The following is a 23,710-nucleotide window of genomic DNA, read 5'->3' on the forward strand; positions in this document are numbered from 1 at the left end:
TTACTACTACTAAGCAAAGAAAGCAAGCAGACAGATGTATTTATATGTGAGTGTTGTCACTGATTGGAGTCGTGCAAAAACCAGTATTAGTGAATTATAACATTATTTCAGCCAAACAGACCCAAAAATAATTTAATGCCAAACTTTAAAATAGAGGGCTGGACATCTATTCATGGTAGTCATGGTAACGGTTTGTGTTGTGGGTAAAACGGTCACTGAACCCGGAGGAACCACGAAGGCAGACCTGCTGGTGAGATTTGTGGGTCCGTCTGCTGTGTCGTCACTTTGTGACTGAAATCACTGTTCAGATCAAACATGAAGTTTTCTGTGAGAGCGATGTGACAACAGCGGAACGAAAGTTAGCCGCCCTCCACCGCCGGAACTTCCCTATGTGACACCAGGCGGAAGTAAACAGGAAAAAGCTGAAGTAGCCTTAACTTTCCACAGGTGTCGGGGTCAGTAAAGTTCGAAGGTAGCAGAGTGTATAGTTGTGTGTGAGCTGCGGCAGCAACGATGCCTTCAGTTCAGTATCTGAGAGAGTTCATCAACGAGCGACTAACTGCTGCTGCTGAACAAATATTCTTGGAGTTTGAAAAAACGATCGTCCAGTACGAGGAAGAGATCGACCGTCAGCGCAGACTGCTGGATATCACCTGGAAACCCCAAATCAAGCTGCACAGGACAGGTGAGTGTCCCTCTGGTGGGCTGGATTTAGTCACACAAACCGATGTTCTTCCGTGGACCACAAACAGCGCACTTTGACCTTCAGTGGGCCGGTGTTCTGGGAATCCATCCTACCTGACAAACCATCCTACCCGTTGTTTCTACGCATGCGCACAACACGACATTCAGTGGCGAACCATCCTACCTATGTGAATATAAGCTACTAACATACTCTGATGGGTACGATTAAGTGCCAAACCGTCCTACCTTTGTGAATGTGACGTACAAGCATACTTTAACAGCTAAAATTAAGTGGCGAACCATCCTACCTCTGTGAATATGAGCTAGAAGCATAATTTTACAGCTAGAATTCAGTGGCAAACCATCTTACCTTTGTTAATAACAGCTAGACACATACTCTGACGGGTAAAATTATGTGCCAAACCATGCTACCTTTGTGAATGTGACCTACAAGCATTCTTTAACGGCTAAAATGAAGTGGCAAACCGTCTTGACTTTATAATTATGAGCTACAAGCATACTCTGATGGGCAAAGTTAAGTGGCAAACCCTCATACCTACTTACATTTGTGCTGGAATGACTCTGTAACAGCAGAAATGTGCATAAACTACTTACGGTAGGACGTTTTGCCAAAGTAGGACGTTTTGTCAGAACACCGGTGTTCCAGATCTACTGGCGTTTAGATCAACTGGCGTTGGTCGAACAGATGTGTGGCAGTCTTGCGTTTCAGGAGCTGCTACCGACAAACCAGCAAAAAAACACCAAATGTGTCACCTGTGACACTTGTGAGGTTGTCTCAAACACACTCCGTCAGTCTTGATGCTGTTGAACAACAAAATGTTTAAAATGTGGCGAGTTTACCTGGTGATATCCTCACGCGCGACGCGATCGCGAAAACAGCAAACAAGTAATACAAGTAATACTCCTGCTGTTCACAGGACAGCAAGAGTCAACGATCGGGAGACTCTTGTCGTCGTTATCGTTCCCCTCGCACGGTTTATTTCTCCGGTTTCAGCGTTTTTGCTTCACAACTACAGCGAGCAGTTTACTTTGTGCACTAACATGGACTCGAGTCAACCAGCGTGGCGCTGTAGTGCCACAGCCTACAGCCAGATCAGCCTGTGACACACATCTGCACCACGTTTGAATTCGTGTCATGCACATTTGTACCTTTCAATTGTGTCTGTTTGTGCGTCATGCAAATAAACCTTTGAAAAGAATGAAATGATATCATATATTCCTTATTGGCCTACATTTGTACAAAATTCCAAATTATATACACAAAGTCATAGAAATCACCACTCCAATTGGTCATCATGATTTTAATATTCTCTTTTTCCATAACAATGAAATACGCCTTGGACAAATATGACACATCAATATTTCATTAGTGTTGTCACATCACATCCTGTAAGCATCGTCTGTCTGTGTCTTTTACCTGGAAATGAATATTTCCAGCCAATATAGGCAACCCATCAACATGGCTGGAGTTATATACAGTCTGTATAAGTGTGGTTAAGCTAATAAACATGTGTAAGGAGACGGCAGTTACTGTGAATTCACAGCAGTTACACAGTGATTAGTAATAAACAGCCAGTGAGAGTGAGTGGATTTAAGAAAGTCAGTGACTCAGGTGTGTCGCTTGGTTTGTCATCTGTTTGTGAGACTGGAGGAGACGTAGAAATCTTTTGTTTTAAATCTTAGTTAGGAAGATTCCTGTTTGAAAACAAGCACGTTTTGTGAGAAATGCAAGAAGCACATCTGCAGAAAGCACACAGTTACATTCTGTCCATCATGTGGACAAAACTGAAAATGTTGAGCATTGAAAAACTGAGAACGTCAGGCAAGTTCAACAGAAATGTGTTTGTAAGAACGAAAAACCAAACTGTTCCTACAATAGTTATGGAAAGTCTAACTGTTGTATGTCTGTGTTCTACATGTTTATCTGATGGGAAATAAAGTTGCTATTGTTTTATTGCAGTTTTTGGATAATTCTGAGTGGATTTACACAGTACGGGTCAAAATGACCTGCAACAAAATCAATGTCACTTTTTTGTTCTTCAACATAATACAAGGGTTCATTTCCAAAACTTGCTTATGATCTTCAATTTGTAGCAGATCCACTATCACACAGCAGCTGGAGCAGTTTCAAATGGAGGTCAGTCCACTGCTACCATAGCCTACTACTAGATTAACTTGTGACACATCTACACCTGCTGCTATGATGAGTAGAGGCTGAGTGGCTGCACTTACCCCTGGTACATCCAGATCTACCCACAAACATGTTGAAAGATGCAATGCCAGCAATGTGGATTGTCAACACTGAAAACAATCAGTAAGCAAAGACAACAGGGATCATTTGTTTCTGTTTATTTAGCACCCACAACATTTGTAGTCGCCTTCTGCACAGGGGACGTCCACACACACCGTGTGGTACCACTTTCCACAGAAGGTGCATTCAGTCTGCAAGATTGAATGAGATTGTCAGAGTCATTGTCTGACTGTTTATTACTAATCACCTGCGGTACATTCACAGTAACTGCCGTCTCCTTACACATGTTTATTAGATTAACCACACTTATACAGACTGTATATCACAACCAACTCTAACATGTTTGTTCGCAGAGAAAAGACACAGACTGCGCTAACGACATGTGATGTTACAACACTAGTGAAATGTTAGTGTCATTTCATTCATTTCAAAGGTTTATTTGCATGACGCACAAACAGACACAATTGAAAGGTACAAATGTGCATGACACGAATTCAAACGTGGTGCAGATGTGTGTCACAGGCTGATCTGGCTGTAGGCTGTGGCACTACAGCGCCACGCTGGTTGACTCGAGTCCATGTTAGTGCACAAAGTAAACTGCTCGCTGTAGTTGTGAAGCAAAAACGCTGAAACCGGAGAAATAAACCGTGCGAGGGGAACGATAACGACGACTAGAGTCTCCCGATCTTTACTCTTGCTGTCCTGTGAACAACATTGGCGTGGTGTTACTTGTTTGCTGTTTTCGCGATCGTGTCGCGCGTGAGGATATCACCAGGTAAACTCGCCACATTTTTATACATTTTGTTGTTCAACAGCATCAAGACTGACGGAGTGTGTTTGAGACAACCTCACAAGTGTCACAGGTGACACATTTGGCGTTTTTTTGCTGGTTTGTCGGTAGCAGCTCCTGAAACGCAAGACTGCCACACATCTGTTCGACCAACGCCAGTTGATCTAAACGCCAGTAGATCTGGAACACCGGACCGGTGAGCGTCCTCCTGCCCCTGGAAAGTTTAACTACGCATTTAATCCGCATATGAGAGAAAAAACAAAGAAGCCCAGTTTTAACCGCGTGTCTGCTTTTCTGCTGAGGTCTGTCAGCTCAACTCTTTGTCGTGTAAAGTTGTAGAAAAGCTTCTGGTTGCTCTTTGTCCGGACTGTGTCGTCATTATGAAGCAGGAGAGTTTCATTCATTTCATTCGTATCCCAGCTACCACAGGAGAGGTACACCCTGGGCAGGCCGTTTAGCATCACCAGTTAACCTAACCCCACTAAGTGCACGTGTTTGGACTGGGAGGGATCCAGAGAACCCACTCAAACACGGGGAGAACATGCTAACTCCACACAGGGCCGTGAGCAGGGGGTGGATTCAAACTCAGGAGCGTCTTGCTGTGAGGCAACAGTGCTACCCACCACAGCACCGTGCTGCCCTGGATCACAGTCAGTGTGTTTCTGCTGTGGATTGTTGGATGCACTCAAAGTGTCCAATCACAGTTTGTGTCTGTGACGTAAATGCTGACCAATCAGAAGGAGTTTCTCTGTTCTGTGTTGTACATCAGTGGCTGTGTTTTGGGGTTTGTTTTAAAGACATTGGTGCTTAAGTTTTAATCGTATGTACTGACACACTCACTCATTTAGCTGAGACAACAACAGCGCCTCCTTCCTGCTCCGTCCACACAGGAGAACACATGACCTTTTCGCTCTCTTTTCCAAAACACTTTCTGGTATGACGGAATATTTGCTCCAGGAGAAATTTTCCCTCTTTCCAGCAAACCTCCTCCTTCTCTCTCCTCTGTACAGATACACAATATGTACTATACACAAACCCTTCCTGAGAGTTTCCCTCAGCATGTCAGCTGTGCTTTCCAGTCGTCTGGGAACTCTTCCCTGCCACTCGGAGTCCGTCTCAGCTCCTCCTGAGCTCGGAGCAGCTTCCACCATTTATTCCCTTCCTCTGTCTTCTCTCACTTCCTCTTATTGATTTCCAAAGTTATCTTGCAGACTTCCATCTGATGCCCCCAGCTATGTCTCCTTCAGATTTCACCTTCTGTATAAGATGGAGTTCACCTGTGTGCACCTTCCTGCAGTCTCATACATCCCTCTGTGTTCCTCCCTCTTGTTAAAGTTCAACACAACCTTTTCTATCCTTTCTTTAAAGGCACTCCTACCCAGCGCCTCCTCATCACCTCTCCTCCCTTCACTTACATGTTTGTTGAACTCTCTCTCCCCCTGCAGACACTCAGTACTGCTTCATCCAACTTACTCCAGAATTCCTCTTCTTCTTCTACATAACCGACCCGTGTTATCCACATGTGTACATTGTGCAGTATAGACACACTATAAGCGACTCAGAGGCCTTTTTTCAGCACGCGTGTATTCTCTGTTTTGGCTTTTCTCCGTGTAGTAACTTTGAAAGCTTGTGTGTGTCGGAGTATTTGCCTTTTTATAATATTATTTATTTCTTTTTTGTGTCCTTTTCTACTTCCAGACCTCCCACTGCGACTCCTCTGCAGAGAGGAGGAGGTTCTCCCTGAGCAGCAGCTCTGGGACCAGGAGAGGAGCTCCAGTGTGGAGCAGGAGGAACCAGAACCTCCACAGATTAAAGAGCAACAGGAGGAACTGTGCAGCAGTCAGGAGGGAGAGCAGCTGGGACTGGAGGAGGAGACGGATACCTTTACGGTGACTGCTACTTACGAGGAAAGTGACCTCAGTAACGCCACTCACTCTGACTCCAGTGTGTTTGTTGGGACTGAATCCAGAGAAGCATTCAAAGTTTTAAATAATTCTACCCAGATCGAGAAAGACATCAACCATCAGCCCAGAGAGCTGGACGTCACCACCAGTGCTGAGACAGATGTGCACAGAACAGGTGAGTCTCACTCTGATGGTCTGGTCCTAATCAGAGCCCTGTTACACAATTTATGATGCAGCTGCAGTTATTTTTCAGAGAGAAATACCATGAAGTATTGTTATAATTAAAGAGTTTCAGCATTAGACTCAAAGTATGTATAAAACGAGTGGATCCATGTCAGCTGCAAACCTACGAGTGTTGTTTGGTTAATGTTGTTGGCTTGGTGCTTAAAGACATGCTTTTGTTGTCATTCAGTGTACAGCAAGTGTACAAGGCACACAGTTTCATTACAGTTGGCGCGACACAGGATGAATATATAGAAAAGCTCTAGTACATATAGTAAGATGTGTATATATGACGTCACTGAGAGTTACAATGAGAGTTGTAACTCTCAGTGATCGTTTGATTTATGGACCTGCAGCGCAGTTTGAGCGCAGACACGGCTGGTGACGTCAGACTTAAAGACCGGATTACATTTGCACTCAGTAACCTTCCTGTTCTTTCAGAATATAAACAGAATAAATCCACCAACAAAGCCTCATTTAAACTGGTGGAGACGTGTTAGCTGTTAGTCTGCATTGATAAAATAGACAGCAGTTATTTGAGACCTTCAACAATCTCTTGTAGAGTGATTCCAGTCAGACTGTAGCTGTCTTCTGGGTCAAACGATCACTGCGGCGTCACAGAGTTACAAACTGTCTAAATTGGGAGGTCCAGAGAAGGTCCACTGCCGGTTCAGATAGAGGGGGAGGAGGTGGAGGTGGTCAACAAGTACAAGTACCTCGGGCTGTGGGTGGACAATAAACTGGACTGGTCATGCAACACAGAGCACCTGTATAAAAAAGCCCAAAGCCGACTGTACTTCCTCAGGAGGCTGAGGTCTTTTAACATCTGCAGGAAGCTCCTGAGGATGTTTTACCAGTCGGTGGTTGCTGGAGTACTTTTCTATGCTGTGGTGTGCTGGGGGAGCAGCACAGCAAAGAGGGACTCATCCAGGCTGGAGAAACTGATCAGGAGGGCTAGCTCTGTGGTCGGCATGAAGCTGGACACTCTGGTGACAGTGGCAGAGAAAAGGACATTAAAGAAGCTGCTGGACATTATGAACAATGCTGGGCATCCTCTGCACACGGCCATAAACAACCAGAAGAGTCTGTTCAGTGACAGGTTGCTTCTCCCAAAGACAAGAACTAACAGACTTAAAAACTCCTTTGTCCCACACGCCATCAGACTGTTTAACTCCTCTCTGGAGGGGAGAGGGAGGGGAAACAGGAGGACAAAGGAGGGGGGAACAACTAAGCTGTAGTGCCTCTTCACCTCACTGTACAATACCTTGTGCAATACTTTTTGTAAATAGTCAACAGTGCAATAGACTCAATACTTGAAATGTGCAATTCACTTGTATTTTTATTTTTTATTCCTATTTATTCTATTTATCCCCTTTGTATATTTTATTTATATTTGTCTCTGTATTTATATATGTGTGTGTGTGTGTGTGTGTGTATATATATATATATATATATATAACAATTCTGTAACTGTAACTTCGGTCGTTGCTGTGCTTTTTGGAAGTCGAATTTCCCAGAGGAACCCACCCGAGGGATTAATAAAGTTCTATCTTATCTTATCTTAAATCCTTTAATCTTTAAGAAAAAATAAGTGTGGCTGCTCTATCAGCTGTAACAGTTAAGTTTAACATTCAGGCATCCACGAAAACAGAATTTATGAAGTTTAACCAAGTTCGAAGTTAGCAGGGAGTTAGCTCGCTAGTTTCCACCTAAAGATGATACAGCATGTTCATTACCCCGAACATGATTAAAGGAACAATGTATTTCACTGCTTTTCTTTTTCTGGGCTCCTATTGTCCCTGCAGACCTCCCACAGCAGCAGCTCAGGAACCAGGACAGGAGCTCCAGATTGGACCAGGAGAGGAGCTCCAGTGTGGAGCAGGAGGAACCAGAACCTCCACAGATTAAAGAGCAACAGGAGGAACTGTGCAGCAGTCAGGAGGGAGAGCAGCTGGGACTGGAGGAGGAGACGGATACCTTTACGGTGACTGCTACTTACGAGGAAAGTGACCTCAGTAACGCCACTCACTCTGACTCCAGTGTGTTTGTTGGGACTGAATCCAGAGAAGCATTCAAAGTTTTAAATAATTCTACCCAGATCGGGAAAGACATCAGCCATCAGCCCAGAGAGCTGGACGTCACCACCAGTGCTGAGACAGATGTGCACAGAACAGGTGAGTCTCACTCTGATGGTCTGGTCCTAATCAGAGCCCTGTTACACAATTTATGATGCAGCTGCAGTTATTTTTCAGAGAGAAATACCATGAAGTATTGTTATAATTAAAGAGTTTCAGCATTAGACTCAAAGTATGTATAAAACGAGTGGATCCATGTCAGCTGCAAACCTACGAGTGTTGTTTGGTTAATGTTGTTGGCTTGGTGCTTAAAGACATGCTTTTGTTGTCATTCAGTGTACAGCAAGTGTACAAGGCACACAGTTTCATTACAGTTGGCGCGACACAGGATGAATATATAGAAAAGCTCTAGTACATATAGTAAGATGTGTATATATGACGTCACTGAGAGTTACAATGAGAGTTGTAACTCTCAGTGATCGTTTGATTTATGGACCTGCAGCGCAGTTTGAGCGCAGACACGGCTGGTGACGTCAGACTTAAAGACCGGATTACATTTGCACTCAGTAACCTTCCTGTTCTTTCAGAATATAAACAGAATAAATCCACCAACAAAGCCTCATTTAAACTGGTGGAGACGTGTTAGCTGTTAGTCTGCATTGATAAAATAGACAGCAGTTATTTGAGACCTTCAACAATCTCTTGTAGAGTGATTCCAGTCAGACTGTAGCTGTCTTCCGGGTCAAACGATCACTGCGGCGTCACAGAGTTACAAACTGTCTAAATCCTTTAATCTTTAATAAAATAATCAGTGTGGCTGCTCTATCAGCTGTAACAGTTAAGTTTAACATTCAGGCATCCACGAAAACAGAATTTATGAAGTTTAACCAAGTTCGAAGTTAGCAGGGAGTTAGCTCGCTAGTTTCCACCTAAAGATGATACAGCATGTTCATTACCCCGAACATGATTAAAGGAACAATGTATTTCACTGCTTTTCTTTTTCTGGGCTCCTATTGTCCCTGCAGACCTCCCACAGCAGCAGCTCAGGAACCAGGACAGGAGCTCCAGATTGGACCAGGGGGAACCAGAACCTCCACAGCGCACAGAGGAACAGAACAAACTCTGCAGCAGTCAGGAGGGAGAGCAGTCCGTAGTGACAGAGACGAAAACTTCTACGGTGACTCCTGCTCACAGCAAAAGTGACCACAGTGAATCAGAAGCAAACCGTGACCAGCTCCTCACTCACGGCTCTGCTGCAGCTGAGAGCCGAGATCAGGAAGGAGGGAAGAAGGGCGATTCAGACTCTGGAAATCCAGAGTCAAAACTTCATGTAAACAGAAGTCAGAGCAACAATTCTGAAGAATTCCCACCATCAGCGAGTCGGTGTAACACTGACACGGGTCGAAAATCTCTCCAGTGTGACATTTGTGGAAAGTCTTTTAAGAAAAAGTGCCAAATGAAGGAGCATTACAAAATCCACACAGGTGAGAAACCATTCACCTGTAATACATGTGAGAAAAGTTTTGCTCAGAAGAGCACTTTGCTGCGCCACATGACTGTCCACACAGGAGAGAGGTTGTTTTCCTGCCACATATGTGGCAAAACTTTTAGGCAACGCGGGAATCTGATGATCCACCTGAGAATCCACACCGGTGAGAGGCCGTATTCCTGCACAATGTGTGAAAAGACTTTCAGTCAGAGTAGTCATTTGTTGGGCCACATGCGAAGCCACAGAGGAGAGAAGCCGCACCAGTGCGATCACTGTGGGAAATGTTTTTCCGAATCATCGTCACTTAAATTACACAAAGTGATCCACACAGGAGAGAGGCCTCATTCTTGCCAGTCATGTGGGAAAACGTTCATTAAACGCAGTAACCTGCTGCGCCACATGAGAACGCACACAGGAGAGAAACCGTATGTTTGCGAGACCTGCGGGGAAAGATTTACTCTGTCAACATCGCTAAAAAGCCACAACGCGATCCACACGGGAGAGAAGCCGTATCACTGTAAAACCTGTGGGAAAATGTTCCGCCAGAGTCATCATTTGTTGTTTCACATGAAAACACACAACCAGCAGAAGCTGCAGTGCTGAAAGTTTTGTGGAGAAAACAAGTATCTACCAACAACTATTTTGATGTTGTCACGTGTAAAACTGTGTTCTTCATTTGATTTTGATTTTCCGTTCTGCGATGAAGCTTTGTTTCTCTAATGCAGGGTTTCTTTTCACAGTGAGTACCACCACATAAAATATATGGCTCTTAAATTACCAGCCTTTGACCAACATTAGAGTACAGTAGTATACACCTATTAAACACCACATGCAGTTTCTTATATGAATGTTATTTATTAGAACTGTCATAAACAGGATGTGACAGGTGACAATAACAACTGTACTGCATTAAAACATTCTCAGCAGGTGGGATATCCAACCTTTAAGTGATGACGTATGAACAAACTACTCTGCATTTATTAAGGCTGTTGTGTTTTTAACATGTGTCACCAGTGGTACGCATACCACATTTTAAGAACCACTGCCCTAATGAAAACATAACGCGTCTTTTAGAATATATTACATGTTAGATTCCTTTTCCTTTTGGAGAAAGCCATGTTTAAAGTCTTCTTGCTGTGGTTGGTTGGATGCACTGAGAACCTGTCTGACTGACCAGCAGGACTGAGTTCATCCATCTTCTGCTGCTGGGTTTGGGACAGTAGCCTGAGCAGAGAAGCTCAGACCTCCTTCGGGGGAACACTCAGGTATTCCCAAGTCAGGCGAGAGGTGTAATTGTTCTGGATCTGCCTCGGTGCGCATCCTGTGATTTTGTTCTTTCATTTTTTTTATCCTAATTTCTTGTTTTGGGAGATTTCTTTGACACTCTGGAAAAGGACTTTAACTTTTCTAATAGCATTATATCGACCTCTCAGAGATTCCAGTTATTTGTACGTTCAACACGTTTTCAGTGATTTTCTCCAGCAGCTTTTGGATCATTTTCTGACATTTTAAATTTATAATGGTGGTGTAAATATTGAAGTGGAGAAGTAGTTTTTCACCTGGTGTCATCCATCTGCAGTTTTCGAACAGCAGCTGTAACAGTCACACAAACCTTTTCATCGTTACTTTGGTTTCTGTGTGCGTCTGAGTGTCATTTAAACCAGCAGGTATGAGACAATCTCTCACTGATAGAAATGTGTGTTCTTGTTTTTCCGTCTCGTGGTTATTTGTGAATTGTGGGTTCAGATTTTGGAGCGTTGAAAGTGTCAAAGAATTTAATTTCTTTAAAACAGCTTTAATTTTTCCTTTTTCTTCTTTTTTTTTTAACTGTTTGAGTTTTAAAGGAGACATGAACAAACTGTAGATGTTCAAAGCTGTTAGAAACATTTTGTTATAAATAAAGGGTTTTTTATTCGAATAGTTTTGTGCTTCCACAGCAGCTCTGTCTCTGTCTCTGATCTTTACTGCTTCATTTCTCTGTTGTCTTTGTCATCAGTCCAATGACACAAGAATCAGAGGTTTAACAGTGTGTGGCTCCCTCTAGTGGATGTTGTGGAGTATTCTGTTGTCTTTGCTCCAAAGGTTTTTGTACAGAGTTTTGCTGTTTCCTGTCACTGTGGGCTGCAGAGCACAGTAGTACACAGCAGAGTCAGACAGCTGAAGCTTCTGGATCTTCAGAGAAACTGATGTCTTGTTGAGTTCAGCATCAAATCTGTCCTTCGGGAACTCTTGAGCGTTTTCAGTTCCAGAAGCATCTCGCCGTAAAACATATTTCGGATAGTCGTTCACGTCCTGTTTGTACCAGAACAAATATGGAAATGTAGAAGTTGTTTCGTATTTGCAGTAAAGTGTAACTGTGTCTCCTTCAGCAGCAATGACATCTCCTTGTTCCTGGATCACTTTGTCTTCTCCTTTACACTCTGAGGAAGAACAGAACATGCAGAGGAAGAGATGGATCAATAAACATGATTAAAAACTCACCATTAATCAGACTCACACATTTATTTAAGCAGAGGAAACATGTTGATGTTTGTATCTCACCAAAGAAAAGAGCAGCAAGAATAATCCACAGCCAATGTTCCATCTGTACAACAAGGTTTAAATCAACAGGAGAAACTAGCTGATGTTCAACATTCAGTCTGAGAATTGTTCTCTTCACAGCAGCACTTATTATTGACACAATGGTTGAACACAGTGCAGAAGGAGAGCCCCGCCTACTGGATGATGTCGCCCTCTGTCTCCTCTTTGAGTCTCACTTCTCTCACTTCTCCATCACTCAGCTAAAAGTGAGACTCAGAGTCAGATATGTTTCCAGATTAGATGAGCTATAAATGTGGAGACACCAGAAGAATTTCCAGAACCTGACTCCTGGTGTTTATATATATATATATGTGTGTGTGTGTGTGTGTGTGTGTGTGTGTGTGTGTGTGTGTGTGTGTGTGTGTGTGTGTATATATATACACACACACACACACACACACACACACACACACACACACACACACACACACATATATATGGTTTATTGTTTAGCATGCCTTTAACATTATGAATCCATGTTTCACAAAGCCAGTACACAGGAATTACAACACAATACATGAAGAGAGACTTAAAAACTAGCAATAAAAAGTAAAATAAGTTATTTGTGTGTGTGGAGCAGCAGATTTGCAAACAAGCTGGTAGATTTGAATTGACTGAAGGATTAAACTCTGTGGTGAAACAGCGTGTGACGCCTGTCGGTTCAAATGTCCATCAAAGAAATTTAAAAAAAAAATCTTCCTAATTTGTCTTTTTAATCATAAAAGAAAAATAGAAAATGGAACCAGCTGGGCCAAATGGACAATGACTTCTAATATGCACTTAAATATTGTAACCAAGTTACCAAGTCTGATCACCAAACCAAGCAATGATACAAAACAGTAAAACAGATTCAATCAAACCTTTATTTAAAAAAAGGTTCATCATTTCACATGAAACATTAAAAACTTTCAATCTCCTTAAAACGTGCAGCTGTTGTTGGATCTTTTTCACTGTAGCATCAAGATGTGACTCAAAGGACAGAGCATGATCGAGAACAAACTTACTTCCAACTGTCCACCAGTTCAATGGCTGCACTGTTTACTACTGTTAGTGCAGGATGGGGGGATGTCCTCCTGGAGTCAGTTACCAGGTCCTCAGTTTTCAAGGTGTTGATCTTTAAGAATGACCGATCGCACCAAGAAACAAACTCATCCACAACAGGCCTATGGGAATATTCTTCACCATGACTGTGTCATCCACATATTTAATGAAATGCCTGTTAGGCTGTGTACTCCGACAGTCATTGGTGTACAAAATATACAGTAGGGGAGAGAGACAACATCCCTGTGGTGAACCAGAAGAATTCAGCTGATTGGAAAAACAGCCGTTTACTCTCACACGCTGACATCTGTTAGTTAAAAAGTCTGAACCTACACAATGGGATGTTTCTGCCTCGCGCCATACCTGGTTCCATAACATTCTTTGTGTTTCATTTTCATTCATGTTTCATTTACTGAAGCTCAGCTCTTCTATGTTGTTTGTTTTATTAAATGTGAAGGACTTTAACCTCCTAAGACCCGAACTCTTCCACAGCAGCGTTTTTAATTTCTCTTTGATATTTGGGCTGATTGGGACCTGATGAATGTAAAAACAAAGAATTACCAGATTTTTTTCAACCTGATTTTTGTTTCTAAGAAAAATCAGAGCCACATATGAGGATATTTGTTTAAAATGTCGATAGAACAGTGGCAGTATAACGTCCTCGTAAGTGGATATCAGGCCCTTGTAGAGCAAAATTGAGTATTTTGGTTTAAATAACCCAAAATGTGATGTCCACATATGTGGACGCCAGGTCCTAGGACTTTAAAGATGTGGTCATCACAAACTTATCATTTTCATTTTTCAAAGGCTAAAAATCACATCATCAGCTCCTTTAATCAGCAGCTCACTGATAAGGTTTTTAGAAACCTGGATGGAAACAATAGTACCATCTGTGACCCACTTAATGAACAAATATAATGAACAACTGGATAATTAATTCAGGCAGAGTTTATTTCAAAACTTTAATTTCCAACAAATGAAAACAGCAAGGTGATGGAGATCATCCGGGACCCTCAGAAAACCTCAGTCCACCCAGTCAGAGAAGCACAGCAGTCATAGATCCTGCTGCTGCCTCTGAAGTAAAAAACACAGATAAAAGCAAAATACAATAAACAGGCTGACTTTTATTTTTTTTACTTTTCTCCTTTATAATGAGCAGAAATAACTCGTTCAGTACCAGTGGAATTTTAGCTAATTTGATTGTGGTCTCTAACTCTCTGCTGGTTTATTTATTTATTTCTGATTTTGGTGGAAATTTGACCGGATACACTCTGCATGGACCCTCACAGCAACGGAGAAAAACAGAAACTGAAAACTTATGGTGGTTATAAAAGTGTTTGGGGATCAAGAGAAACAGACACGTTCGAGCATTACGAAGCGGAACGAAAAGGCAACTCTCCTCTTCTGCCGGAACTTCACCGTGTGGCACCAGGCGGAAGTAAACGGGGGAGAGACGCTAATCTTTTTTTCAGCAGGAGGTCGGTTGTGTCGTGTTGTGTTGTGTGTGAGCTGAGTGTGTGAGCTGAGTGTGTGAGCACCCGTGTGTACACCTGTGAGCATGGACGCGCTTGTTTTTAGCAGTCATCATTGTTTCTTACTGGTCTGTTCTTTGTTTTTATCTCATCTTTCATTTTCTGCTCAGAGGTCGACGCAGTTAACGGTCTCCGGAGGGCAGCGCCGCGTCATATCCGGTGGAAGCACCGGCGAAATACTTGGACTGAACCAGAAGTGTGTTGTGCTGTGTGTGAGCCGAGTGTGTGAGCTGTGGCAGTAACACGCTGTTTATGTATTTATGGCTCTGTTTGGTACATTTAAATAGGTTTTTAGGAAGCAAGAAGGACGTTTATTCCAAGCGGAACAAAGTATTTGAACATCCTCCTCCTGCCGGAACTTCAGAGCGGGACATCCGGTGGAAGTAAACAATGAAAAGGCGGCAGTATGGTTGTTCCAGCGTGAACTTTTGGAGGCTTTGTGTTGTTGTGTGAGCTGAGTGTGTGAGCTGAGTGTGTGAGCTGAGTGTGTGAGCTGAGTGTGTGAGCTGAGTGTGTGAGCTGAGTGTGTGAGCTGAGTGTGTGAGCTGAGTGTGTGAGCCGCGGCAGCAACGATGCCTTCAGTTCAGTATCTGAGAGAGTTCATCAACGAGCGACTAACTGCTGCTGCTGAACAAATATTCTTGGAGTTTGAAAAAACGATCGTCCAGTACGAGGAAGAGATCGACCGTCAGCGCAGACTGCTGGATATCACCTGGAAACCCCAAATCAAGCTGCACAGGACAGGTGAGTGTCCCTCTGAGGGAGGATCCTGATCACAGCTCTGCGGGACGTTTCTGATTGTGAGGACTTTTTGGAGATGTGAGCTAACAAAGAGCAAACAGAGGACAGGACTGCGCTGCGCTGCATTCAAACAGCAGGCGCTGAAATCAGCCTGGATTTGAGCTTTTCTCTGACCTGGATCCATCACTCAATCCTGTGAATCGTTTGAAAAACTTTTTGTTTGGCGGTGAAACGTGTGTTTGATGGTGCGTTCAGGTGCACCTTCTAAACTCAGTAATCTAGCCTGAAAAGGTTTTTCCTTGGTTTCCTTTCTTCTTCTGCAGAGCTGTAAAGAGTTCAGTGTTAACGTCATAACAATACGTCTTTTTTATTTCTCCATCAGTGACGTCAGAGTGGTCGCCCGGGCCCTTTGTGATGATGTCACATAAAAGCTAAAGTGGTACACAGCACGTGCACGGTTCCTGTGGTCACATTTACACACGTGTGAGAACAACAAAGTCCACCATGTTGTTGTTCAGAGTCACGGACGCGACTGAAAGAAGTGACACAGAGTTTAATGTGCAGCTCGGCACAGTGACACCTAATATTGAATTTATGAACTGTAGTGGCAGTGCGGTGCTGCTGCTGTGCTGAGGGGGCTTTACCTTCCAGATGTTCGTCTGAATAAATGCAGATCTGAGATCAGTGACTTACAGCTGACTGGACGGCTTTACTCTCACACACGAGCGACGCAGTCATGCTGTAAAGTCCTGTTAATGTTTCTGTGGTTGTGACTTCTTTCTTCTGTCCTCCAGACGTCCCACAGCAGCAGGTCTGTGAGGAGGAGGAGGAGGTTCTCCCTGAGCAGCAGCTCTGGAACCAGGAGAGGAGCTCCAGTGTGGAGCAGGAGGAACCAGCAGCTCCACAGATTAAAGAGGAACAGGAGGAACTGTGCAGCAGTCAGCAGGGAGAGCAGCTGGGACTGAAGGAGGAGCCTGAAGTTGATAATGATCCTGTGCAGTACGAGGAAGAGATGGAGCGTCAGCGCAGACTGCTGGATATCACCTGGAAACCCCAAATCAAGCTGCACAGGACAGGTGAGTCTGTGACGTTTGTTCTGTAGCGATTTTTCGGGCAAAATAAATCCACAGTGTGAGTTACAGTGGTATCAATATAATCAACCAGCGCCAAAATGGACACATAAGACGATCAAAAGAGCAATTTTTAATTTCAGTTCAATGTATATGGCGCTAAATAACAGCAACCGCATCAAGACACTTTATACTGTAAGGCAAAGACTCTACAGTAGTGCAGAAAAAACTCCAGCAATCAGATGACGCCCTGTGACCATGCTGGTGAATGAATGTTAGGGGCCTCCAAGTTCTTAAATCTTTTTAGAGCCCTTCTTCAATTCAATTTAATTCCCTTTTATTTATACAGCGCCAAATCACAACAAAAGTTGCCTCAAGGCGCTTTATATTGTACAGTAGATACAGAGAAAAACCCAACAATCATATGACCCCCTGAGCAAGCACTTTGGCGACAGTGGGAAGGAAAAACTCCCTTTTAACAGGAAGAAAGCTCCAGCAGAACCAGGCTCAGGGAGGGGCGGGGCCATCTGCAGACCAGTGAGGAGTGAGGAGAGGAAGACAGGACAAAGACATGCTGTGGAAGAGAGGCAGAGATTAATAACTAATGATTCAATGCAGACAGGTCTGTTAACACACAGTGAGTGAAGAAGAAACACCCAATGCATCATGGGAATCCCCCGGCAGCCTACGTCTATTGCAGCATAACTAAGGGAGGATTCAGGGTCACCTGGTCCAGCCCTAACTATATGCTTTAGCAAAAAGGAAAGTTTGAAGCCTAATCTTGAAAGTAGAGATAGTGTCTGTCTCCTGAATCCAAACTGGAAGCTGGTTCCACAGAAGAGGGGCCTGAAAACTGAAGGCTCTGCCTCCCATTCTACTTTTAAATACTCTAGGAACAACAAGTAGGCCTGCAGAGCGAGAGCGAAGTGCTCTAATAGGGTGATATGGTACTACAAGGTCATTGAGATAAGATGGGGCCTGATTATTTAAGACCTTGTATGTGAGGAGCAGGATTTTGAATTCTGGATTTAACAGGAAGCCAAAACAGGAGAAATCTGCTCTCTCTTTCTAGTCCCTGTCAGGACTCTTGCTGCAGCATTTTGGATTAGCTGAAGGCTTTTCAGGGAGATTGTTGGACATCCTGATAATAATGAATTGCAGTCGTCCAGCCTGAATTAAGAAGCAGAAAGTTAGCGGCCATCCAGGTCTTTATGTCTTTAAGACATTCCTGCAGTTTAACTCATTGGTGTGTGTTATCTGGCTTCATGGACAGATAGAGCTGGGTGTCATCTGCATAGCAGTGTAAATGTATGCTATGTCTTCTAATGATGCTGCCTAAGGGAAGCATGTATAATGTAAACAGAATTGGTCCTAGCAATGAACCCTGTGGAACTCCATAATTAACCTCAGTGTGTGAAGAGGACTCTCCATTTACATGCACAAACTGGAGTCTATTAGATAGATATGATACAAACCACTGCAGCACAGTACCTGTAATGGGTACAGACATACATACCTTTGCTTTGATGCTTCGTTTAATGCACGGCTCTGTTGCACGCCGATGTGTTAAATGATGTAAACACGAGCATTTCATCCACTTTAGCAACTAAACACAGACCTGCAATACAAACAGATTCAGGAGCAGCGTGTGAATAAACAACATTAAGTCCTCACAGCCTCCAGATTTAAGTCTGCAGGGGGGCGTGGGGTGTAATCCACCGTATTCATTTCTAGGCTTTCATAACATTTTTCAAATTAAAAGTGAAATAATATAAAATATTGTATCAATTAAATTGCATTAATATTTTTAAAATATGCAAATAAAAGCTTTTTTGACAAGTCAGTAAAATTGTACATGAACCAATAAACTCTGAGCCACGGGCCCGAGGGTTGTTAGTTTGACACTGAATTATTATTAATATTAATTCATGTTTGTGCTCTTCTCAGCAGCACAAAAACTTAATGTCAGAAACTTTTCCAAGAAAACAGAATAAAGGTACATTTTTTGCCTTAATTTAGATTCCATATAAATCTTAATTTTATTTGACTTTGACCTTCGACTGTACTCAAAAAAGTTTGATATTTTTTGTGTTTAAGAATTTTTTTTCTTTAAAAGTTACATTTTGATTAGATCAAGACAAAACACAAAGATTACATGAAGAGGAGATGCTTACATAAGGCCAGTGACTCAAGAGTGGAGGCAGAAAGCTGTTCCAAAGTTTTGCAGTTCAGCATTTGGAAGGTTTACAACGGTGCGGAAATCCTTTAAGACTTTGAAGTCGGACTGGGATTTTCCGTCAGGGCTTTCTGGTCGTCACCCAGAAGCAAAGCAGCCCCACAGCATCACACTGCCACCACCATGTTTGACTGTTGCTATGACGTTCTTTTTTGAAATGTTGTGTTAGTTTTACATCACTTAAAACGGGACTCAAACCTTCCAGAAAGTTCAACTTTAGTCTCGTCTGGTCTCCCAGATTCTGTCTTGCTGTTGAATATTGAGCTAAGTTCTTTATGTGTTGTTCTGTTTTTCTGTGACATCCTGGATGAGTTGTTGCTGTGCTCTTGAAGAGATTTTGGTAGGCCGGCTCCTCTGAGGAAGGTTCACGTTGGCTCTTGCTGTGGTTCGCTGGAATCACTTTGTCAGATGGCTTCTTCTTTTTTTTTCATTCAGCAGGTCTGGCAGTAACGAGGCCTGCATGTTGGCAGTGGAAAAAACCCCGGTTAATCACAGTGCATTTATTTCACAGCACTGCACTGGTGGTTTGTAATGAACCAGGAAAATAATTTACATTTGAGTACTACTAAACGAGTCGGTGGTCAGTTAGTTTCATCATTGGGAGGGGGGCATCTTGGTTTTGTTAGTCCAAAATACTGAATTAGTGTAGACATCCATTAATTTGGAGCCATTTTTACAAAGTGAAAGAAACCTTGCTTCTCAGTACTCTGCACTGCCACAACAGCTGGGATTGAAACCCTAACTTGCTACAATGAACGGTGATTGACACGCTGACTAAGTAATAGGAATATATGGTGATGTCCTATTGTCATAACAGTGTTTGTTTATTTTTCTTGTCTCTTTCTGTCCTTCCAGACCTTGCACAGCAGCATATCTGTAAGGAGGAGGTTCTTCCTGAGCAGCAGCTTTGTAACCAGGAGAGGAGCTCCAGACTGGACCGGGAGGAACCAGAACCTCCTCAGAGTACAGAGGAACAGCAGGAACTGTGCAGCAGTCAGGAGGACGAGCAGGTTGTAGTGAAGGAAGAGAATGATACCATTTTTAAGGTGACTGTTACTTGGAGGGAAAGCAACCATAGTGAAGCAGAACCAGACAGTGACCAGCTCGCTGCTCACAGCTCTGCTGTAGCTGAGAGCCAAGATCGGGAAGGAAGCAGGAATGTCAATTCAGGTTCGACTGGAAATAGAAGCAGAAGTCAGAGCAATGATACAGAAAGCTCTCCCATGCCAGCTGATAAGTGTAACACTGATACAGGTAAACAGCCTTTGAAAGGAGATGGTTTTCCCTTAAGAAAATGTAAAAAAGCCTTCAAGAAAAAGTCTCAAAAGAGGACACGTCACAGAATGCAAACAAGCGAGAAGCATCATACCTGCAAAACGTGTGAGAAAACCTTTAGTGAAAAGAGTGTTTTGTTGCGTCACACAAAAACTCACACGGGAGAGAAGATTCATTCTTGCAAAACGTGTGAGAAAACCTTTGTTCAACACCGTGATTTGATGAACCACATGAGAATCCACACCGGCGAGAGGCCATACTCTTGTAAAACATGCGGGAAGTCTTTCAATCAAAGTGGTCATTTGATGGCCCACCAGCGAATCCACACCGGTGAGAGGCCGTATTCTTGCACAACGTGTGGAAAATCCTTTAGTCAAGGTAGTAATTTGTTGAGCCACATGCGATGCCACACAGGAGAAAAGCCTCACGTTTGTAAGACCTGCGGGGAAAGATTTACAACGTCAGGATCGCTTAAAATCCACACCAAGAGCCACACAGGAGAGAGGCCTCATCCTTGCCAAGCATGTGGGAAAACCTTCACTACACGCTCTAACCTTCTGCGCCACATGAGAACGCACACAGGAGAGAAACCGTATGTTTGTGAGACCTGCGGGGAAAGATTTACTCAGTCAACGTCACTTAAAACCCACAAAACTATCCACACGGGAGAGAAACCGTATCACTGTAAAACCTGTGGGAAAATGTTCCGCCAGAGTCATCATTTGTCGTTGCACATGAAGACCCACAAACAGCAGAAGTCGTAGTGCTGAAAGTTTTGTGGGGAAAACCGTATTTCAAACACCTTTACACTACTCCAACAACTATTCTGATTGGCAGCATTTGTTCTGATAATATCTGTTCATTTTTCTTTTTTTTGTAAGAAGTCCCTCATGAACAGTTGACCTCCTCACCCGATCACTAAGGAAGGCCAGCACCACCCTTCAGAGGATGCTCATTTCTGCTGCTATATCTGTGATAACGTTCTTTTGACCTTTTGAATTTCAGGGAGTTTCTAGTTTTGGGAGATTGCTTTGCGATTCTGGAAGAAGGGTTTTGTAACTTTTCTAATAACGCTATAATCAACCTTTGAGTTCAGCATGTTTTCAGTGATTTTCTACAGCAGTTTCTTTGTCATATTATTACAACTGTGTAAATTTATAACAATACATTCAAATATTAAAAAATTGGAGGAGCATTTTGTCAGCTGATGGTCTTCATCTGCAGCCTTTGAGATTTTCTCCTGTGACGGAGTCGCACAAACTTTACCTCCATCACTTTGGATTCTGAGTGTTGTTGAAAACCAGAGGATACGAGACGATATCTGACTCTGATTGAAATATCTGTTATTCTTTTTTACTGTGTCTCAGTTGTTTGTGGGTTATGAGCTCAGATGTCGGAGTGGTGATATCTGACAGCTGAAGCAGTTTTGTTTCTGTTTCTTCAGAAGACAAACAAACTGTAAATGTTCGACATTGTTAGAAAATGTTCTTTATAAATAAAGTTATTTTTCTTCTAATAGTTTTGTGCTTCCACAGCAGCTCTGTCTCTGTCTCTGATCTTTACTGCTTCATTTCTCTGTTGTCTTTGTCATCAGTCCAATGACACAAGAATCAGAGGTTTAACAGTGTGTGGCTCCCTCTAGTGGATGTTGTGGAGTATTCTGTTGTCTTTGCTCCAAAGGTTTTTGTACAGAGTTTTGCTGTTTCCTGTCACTGTGGGCTGCAGAGCACAGTAGTACACAGCAGAGTCAGACAGCTGAAGCTTCTGGATCTTCAGAGGAACGGATGTCTTGTTGATTTCAGCATCAAATCTGTCCTCCTGGAACTCTGGGGCTTTATCTGTTGCTCCAGAGAGAAATTTCCGCAAGATATATTTTGGGTAAGCGTTTACTTCTTGTTTGTACCAGAACAAGGTGGGTGTTGTTTGACTTGCAAAAGTACATCCAAGTGTAACTGTGTCTCCTTCAGCAGCAATGACATCTCCTTGTTCCTGGATCACTTTGTCTTCTCCTTTACACTCTGAGGAAGAACAGAACATGCAGAGGAAGAGATGGATCAATAAACATGATTAAAAACTCACCATTAATCAGACTCACACATTTATTTAAGCAGAGGAAACATGTTGATGTTTGTATCTCACCAAAGAAAAGAGCAGCAAGAATAATCCACAGCCAATGTTCCATCTGTACAACAAGGTTTAAATCAACAGGAGAAACTAGCTGATGTTCAACATTCAGTCTGAGAATTGTTCTCTTCACAGCAGCACTTATTATTGACACAATGGTTGAACACAGTGCAGAAGGAGAGCCCCGCCTACTGGATGATGTCGCCCCCAGTGGAGCTGAGCAGTGTGCAGAAGTGTGTTTTTGTACACAGTTTTGGTGTTTCCTGTCACTGTGGGCGTCGCAGCAGACTCTCACTGCAGCAGATCAGATCTGAAGAGCCATTCATCTTTGGTCGTCAGCATCTTCTGGCTGTTCTTTTGTTCTACTTCATGTTCCCGGGCGTAAGATGAGGAACTCACATAGTTTTCATGGATATTTCAAGCCGTACTGACATTAGCAGCTTCCACAACAGCCATTTGTATTTCGTGTATGCTGTGTTGTGAAAACCTCTAAAGAGTAAATAAAGATACCAGTCTCTTCAGGTGAACAGAAAGCTTCATCTGCATTACTCAGGAGGGTTTGTCTTTTCTCCGACACTGTGAACAAGATTTTCTCTTAATGAATTACCTGGTTAAATAGTCACTGCACCATCTTGTGGTAGAAAAGTGGTATTGCATAGTAAAGTGTTGCCTGATGTCAGTTAATCTCTTTTTAAGTGACAGCATGAAATTTTTTGCGTTCTGTTGATAGCTCACTTTATCTTTTTTAAAAACACTGAAATCTTAAAACAGGTACATTTGAATGTTTTTGCCAATTTTTTTCAATATTTTATTTTAATTTTTCCAGCATAGAAACCCATCAACAAACAAATACAGCTCAAGTGCTGAGATAATAGGACAAGAAATAGCACAATAATAATCAATAGAGAAGGACAAAAAAAAAGAGAGATTAGAAACTACAAGTATCCATAATCTGGAACGTGCACAGTCAAAAACTGCAATTTCTGGATTGGGTGAGATGGAGATCCCGTAAGCTTTAGAGTACCAATCAAATATTTAGGACCAGAAGTTGGTCAATGCCTGGAAGCGTGAGCCAATGTGCTCTCTGATACTTTACATCTGTCACATATGGGGAAGTTGAAGGATAAATTTTGTGTAGAACCTTGGAGTAATGTAGCCGATGGTCAATTTTAAATTGTATTAACTGATGTCTGCTGTTAACAGAGCAGGAATGAATCTTTGATAAGCATTTGTCCCACATTGATTCTGATATTTCTATAACCAATTTCTCCCTCCAAGCGTCTCTTATCCTCGTAGTCTGCACTTCAATGCTGTCATCAAATAAATGTACAATAGTGTAAATCAAACGATTGGAGTAAGGAGGGCTCAGGAGCACATTAAAAAATGTTCATGTGGAACATCTTGGTAATTCTTCATATTGGATTGCATAAAATGCCTGATTTGTAGGTAACGGTAAAAATGTGAAGGCGGTAAATTGAACTTTTGCTTAAGCTGATTAAATGATGCAAATTTTCCATCTATATAAAGATCTTTGAATTTGATTCAGCCCTTCTCCTTCCAAACATAGCAGGATTCATCATCCCAAGGAGGAAATGAAAACATACCCCAGCCCTTCCCCCCAAAACGCGTCCCCCAGAACCTGACGCATAACATCCCCTCTTCACTTCGAAGGGAG

At 42.7% G+C, this 23,710-nt stretch overlaps 1 protein-coding gene across 1 annotated transcript; it reads left to right on the forward strand.

Annotated features, from left to right (window-relative positions):
- Window positions 1-215: 215 nt before the first annotated feature.
- Window positions 216-21,565, forward strand: LOC105940446 (uncharacterized). The gene is made up of 7 exons (XM_076876980.1): window positions 216-685; window positions 5,445-5,825; window positions 7,678-8,046; window positions 8,973-10,034; window positions 15,148-15,333; window positions 16,125-16,406; window positions 19,492-21,565. The coding sequence occupies exons 1-7, from the start codon at window positions 514-516 to the stop codon at window positions 20,673-20,675; spliced, it is 3,636 nt and encodes a 1,211-aa protein (XP_076733095.1). The 5' UTR covers window positions 216-513; the 3' UTR covers window positions 20,676-21,565.
- Window positions 21,566-23,710: the final 2,145 nt, after the last annotated feature.

The sequence above is a fragment of the Maylandia zebra genome, linkage group LG18, assembly GCF_041146795.1.
Source record: "Maylandia zebra isolate NMK-2024a linkage group LG18, Mzebra_GT3a, whole genome shotgun sequence".
In the NCBI taxonomy this organism is placed as follows: Eukaryota; Metazoa; Chordata; class Actinopteri; order Cichliformes; family Cichlidae; genus Maylandia; species Maylandia zebra.